At 31.0% G+C, this 5,361-nt stretch overlaps 1 protein-coding gene across 10 annotated transcripts in view; it reads right to left on the reverse strand.

Moving 5' to 3' along the window:
* The window catches only part of LOC108688420 (period circadian protein), a 33,076-nt gene extending 30,245 nt beyond the window's left edge, over positions 1-2,831 (reverse strand). For all 10 annotated transcript variants that reach the window (XM_018194668.1, XM_018194674.1, XM_018194671.1 and 7 more), the window contains exon 1: positions 2,592-2,831. In XM_018194668.1, the coding sequence (XP_018050157.1) occupies positions 2,592-2,668 (77 nt within the window). In that variant the 5' untranslated portion in view covers positions 2,669-2,831. The remainder of the gene's footprint in view (positions 1-2,591) is intronic.
* Positions 2,832-5,361: the final 2,530 nt, after the last annotated feature.

The following is a 5,361-nucleotide window of genomic DNA, read 5'->3' on the forward strand; positions in this document are numbered from 1 at the left end:
GAGAGAGAGAGAAGAATGTCCAGTATAGTATCCCACAGTAGGAGATATATAACTCCCATTGTATTCGAAGGGATGTAATTACAAGTATTTGTTTACGACGCCTAGCTGCAAGATAAATTATATTTGGTATTGGTATCAGGTATATTTAATAATAACAGCTATGTTCGGATCCATTGTTCTGAACAAGGAGGAGGTGAACAAACTAAGCGGATAAAAATAAAAAACAATGAATTTTATTAATAATCTCGCTGCTCACATGTTTTCTTTGAATATTATTATTTTTTGAATATTATTATGCTCGTAATTGTCATTACAAGATTTCTTACTTGAAACTTAACAAATCGAACGCAAGAAAATTATTGCTTTGAAAAAATAATATATATATATATATATACGGTACAGAATTATTACATTTATATATATATTTTTTTTTTCAAAGCAATAATTTTATTATATACGAAAAAAAAATATATATATATGTGTGTGTGTGTGTGTGTGTGTGTGTGTGTGTGTGTGCGTGTGTGTGTGTGTGTGTGTGTGTGTGTGTGTGTGTGTATTCGTATATTGTATTTTATACGCTAAAAATGTCAGTGTGGATTTAACACCCTTGTTGCGGGATTCTGTAAACTTTTTATCGAATTGTCGCTATCGTTAACTAGCGAAAGCCATTGAGCTGCGCTTTCTTCCAGAATTGTCCTGCCATTGACTGTCGCTAATTAACAACAATCATCAATAAGATGTTTAGAGAATTTCGCATCTACTAGTGTGAATTTAACATCCTTGGTTTACATAATTCTCATCACGTTAATGTTAAATTAACACCATCAGAATGATGGTGTTAATTTAACATTAACGTGGATTTAAAACTCTTATTGTTTATATCAAACCATGATGGATGTAAACATCATGGATATAAACATGGATGTGTAGATTTAAAATCCGTGGTATTAAATTCATACTATGTCGGTATTAATTTAACACAATGAGAATTATATAAATATCGTCACATTGCATAGTGTTAGTTCACACCGTTATTTTTTAGAGTATGTATTTATTACATATTAATTTACGTATTATGTACACATATATATATATAAAATATTTAATATTATTTAGTATATAATATATTGTATTAAACACACACACACATACACACACACACACACACACATTTGACATACTTCTGATATTATTATATTTTTTATAATTGTGTAAAAATCTTTTTAAGCAGTTACAGTCTTATAAATTCGTATTTTCCGAAAGCGAGGAAATCATAACTTTAAAAAAACATTTATACGTATGTTCATAAGAGTGAAAATAAAGCAAAATCGATAGAGCAGAACAGAGATAAAAACCATAGTGTAAAATGAAACACGAATAAAAACAATTGAGCGGCGTAATGGATGGGAAACAATGTATCTTCGAACAATAGATACTTTAGAAGCAATTACGTCATCATATGTTATTTAGTGAATGAACCTACGGCGTCCAACGGTCATCAAAGCGATCGACACAGAAGAATTCTTGCGTGACAATCAGGTTTTAAATGTTTTACTCATCGCTTTGTGATACTGGGTACCTATCATGAAACATGTCGGAATGAATTCCGACTGGAATTATTCCGTTTTCCCTAGAAAAACACAATAGAAATCTAGGGAATAATCGATCGGAATTCATTCCAATTTTTTCCATAGTAGGTGCCCTGATCTCACACAACATTGATCGCAACAGTAAAAATCATGGTGTCCGATGCACTTTGAAATACAAACCAGAAGAAGTTTCCATCGCATATGAATTGTTGGTATTTTAATATAAATTTTAGGGTTGATAAAGACTAATGTTTTTTTTTAAGAATAAAACATATTGTGTTTCTTCTTAAATATGTATTTTAATTTTCAAACATGCTTTAAACAGTATTATAAAAAAATACATATTTAAAACATATTAAAAACATCAATTAAGCATGTTTTTTACCAATCCTGTACGTATAGCATCAAAGCATAAGTAATTTGATAGTCATTTAAATTTTACGAGAAATATTACTAAAAATATTACTAACTTTGTATATATACATACAAAACATTTTATTAGATACGAATTTTCGATACGAAAATCAGAAGATATTTACGGAAAGAACAGTTTTGCTAAAGAATCTAAAATTTTAATTAGATAAATCTAAAAATCAAACATTTTGTTGGACCATCAAAATAATTATTTAATTTAAATTAATTTATTGTGAATAAGTTTTATAATTGTGTAGAACGCTTAAATTGGTTGCTAGAATTTCAAAATTTTCTGCAACTCGCTCTCATGTTACTTGAGATTTCTACAAAATAATTTTGATGGTCAACAAAATTATTTTCAAATCTGATCGATAAGATTTAAGCCGCTGATGATTTGAAGAAAAAAATAAAATATGAAATAATAAATTAATTGTTGTGAACAAAACTTTGATATTTTATTCCGGAAAAACCGTAAATCAATTAGGAAAGTATCATATTTGTTTTCATATAGTCTAAGAGCGTCTCGCCAATCAAAAATATAATGACCAAAAATCTTAGCTAGCACGAAAAATTGCAGATCGCACTCACCTGCGTTGCGATTGGCTATTGCTGCAGGTGTTGGAGTATCCCGAATCTTTGGTATTGTCCACGGATACTTCCTCCATTCTGCGCTTCTCAAAATACGAAATTTTAATAAAAAGAAACGCGCTCCAAAAACTCCTCACCACGCACTCGCAACGAGTTCACGATTCATTTTGTCCTTCACCCTTCAAATCTGATCGTGGATCTAACAAGAAGGAAGGTGGAGACTGTTTTGGTTCCAGAGGCGGGCGGGTTTGACGCTCGCCGGTTTCCACGCGCGGACTGACTCGCCGGCACCGACTCTCTCGGCCTAGACTCGATCCTCGTCGCGATAAGTTGGCCGCACGTTCTGAGACACGTGAGCGCAGACCACCCGCGCCCACATCCCGCTGCGACAACCTATATAAGAGGAAGTTATAGCTAGTCTCGCTGTTTCCCCTCGCTACTGTAATCGGCGCGAAAACAGAATTACACGTTGCATCGATGATATCGTAACGCTGACCTTTGCTTTGACTTTTTGCATCTTCAAATGGGCGACGGAAGGATGCAATTCTCAGATCGATAATTTTCGTAGTTCGTTTTTATTTCAAAACCATCCTGCAATCTGGATCTTTTTTGGCACAAACGAAATTTCACTCTCCAATTTTATTCTCAATTTTGCTAAAATTTCAATTTTTATTAAATAAAAGTTTTAACATTTTAATTAAAAAATTATTTAATCAATAATGTATAATAGAGATGTTGAAAAAATAATCCTGAATTTTTTTTAACGTAGAGTATTTATTAAAATTTTATTAAAAAATTCCTTGAGAAGCCTGAATTTTTTCCAGATACACTTTTATTCAAAATTTCAATAAAATTAAATAATTTTTTAATGCAACTTTGATAAATTGGAATGCAAGCAATTATTAAATTAATAGCCGAAAGAAATTTCACGAGACTTTGGCTACGTTCGGAATTGACACTCACGCATTGTAAGCTTCATTTTCTTTTTACGAATAATGAGTGATAAAGATAGAATAAAGCTTATAGCGAGTATGAGCATCAATTCCGCAACCTGAGACAGTCTTAAATATAATAAAATAGTTTAATTCTTGATCAATCAAATATTGAAACAATGATAGAATTAGGTCATAAAAATCATTTGAATTGTTTTTGATAAGGAAAGAATAAGAAAAATTAAAAAATTGAAAGGCTGGCACATCGTCGATCTTACTACTGTGCCACGATGTCTGACTGTGAATTGTCTGTGTTTGCATTTACTTCAACTACTATGAATCTTGTTTGATAACAAGGGATTGCATCGTGTCTTAAGCCCAATCTACAATTGCATAAACAAGCGAGATGGATTAAAATGGATTGAAATTTTTTTCTATCCGAATGCATATTTTAAATAGCGAATACTTTTTGTTGAATTTAATTGCATTCAACTGGATTCAATTAGATTCAATTGGATGCAATTGGATTGAAAAACTGCATTTCCTATTCAAAATTTTGAATTGAATAGTATTCACAATGCACAGAAAAAGCTAATATCATTTTTAGATTGAAAGGCATAGAGATATGCTCCATGCAATTCCTATGAATGAATAAAAATACATTTAGGATTGAAAAACATTCATTTTAACATTCGTGAATCAATATTTCTAAAAATCTGAGAGCCAATATGAATCCATTTCAATTCATTTCAATCCATTCTCGTTTGCTGGGTTTCCTAAATGCATTTTTATTCATTTATAGGAATTGCATGGAGCATATCTCTATGCCTTTCAATCTAAAAATAATATTAGTTTTTTCTGTGTATACACACACAAACACAACAACACGTAAATACTGTTAAATTCAAAATTTTGAATAAGAAATGCAGGTTTTCAATCCAATCATATCGAATTGAATGCAATTGAAATCCCCAAAAAAGTATCTGCTATCTAAAATACGCATTCAGATAGAAAAAAATTTTAATCCATTTTAATTCATTCTCGTTTGCTGGGAAGAATAATCGACTATAGTTGGTCAATTTTCTACGACTTAAGACTCTACGATCGCTACGACTACTACTGTAAAGTTGATTCTACATTAGTTGCAAGCCGATCGCAAGTTTGTTGCGACAGCCAATCTGAAGCTTACATTTTGAAATTGCTTCATATTGGCTCTTGCAACAAACTTACGATCAGCTTGCAACTAATGTAGAACTGGCTTAAGAGCAGACTCCGCATTATATTACTATCTATGGCCGGCCACGGCTACTGTTACTACAAGTCGTCTGCGTTTATACTTATCTTATTGGAAATCTCTGATCTATTCTTCATAATTACATTCCATTCTATGCTCAGACGTTTTTCCCATCTAAAAATGTGAGAGGAAGAACGTAGATTAATTATTTAAAATTATTTCAAATTCATAGTACCTAACTCACATACAGCATAGATCTAGACGCCAAGGTGCGTCCAGAAGATGTCCCTAAATCCTAAGGAATTTCCAGAACAACCTTCGAATAAAGTGTGCTGTGTGAAAAGTGTCCTTATAATCCTTTGATTTACTTAAAATTTTTTTTTATTTTCAAAAATGTCAATGGGATCATAATTTATTATAATTTATATTTTATTCATATAAATTATATCGAAGATTTTTAATCTCTATATTATATTAAATATTTTCACAATACCTTTGTATCATAGATGTATATAATTTTTGTAATATTTACATCTCAAATTATAATATTTTTTTACCAGCAAAAATAAATTCTTGAAAATAACGAAAATTTTAAAAATAGAAA

Source organism: Atta colombica, unplaced genomic scaffold, assembly GCF_001594045.1.
Source record: "Atta colombica isolate Treedump-2 unplaced genomic scaffold, Acol1.0 scaffold233, whole genome shotgun sequence".
NCBI classification, from domain to species: domain Eukaryota; kingdom Metazoa; phylum Arthropoda; class Insecta; order Hymenoptera; family Formicidae; genus Atta; species Atta colombica.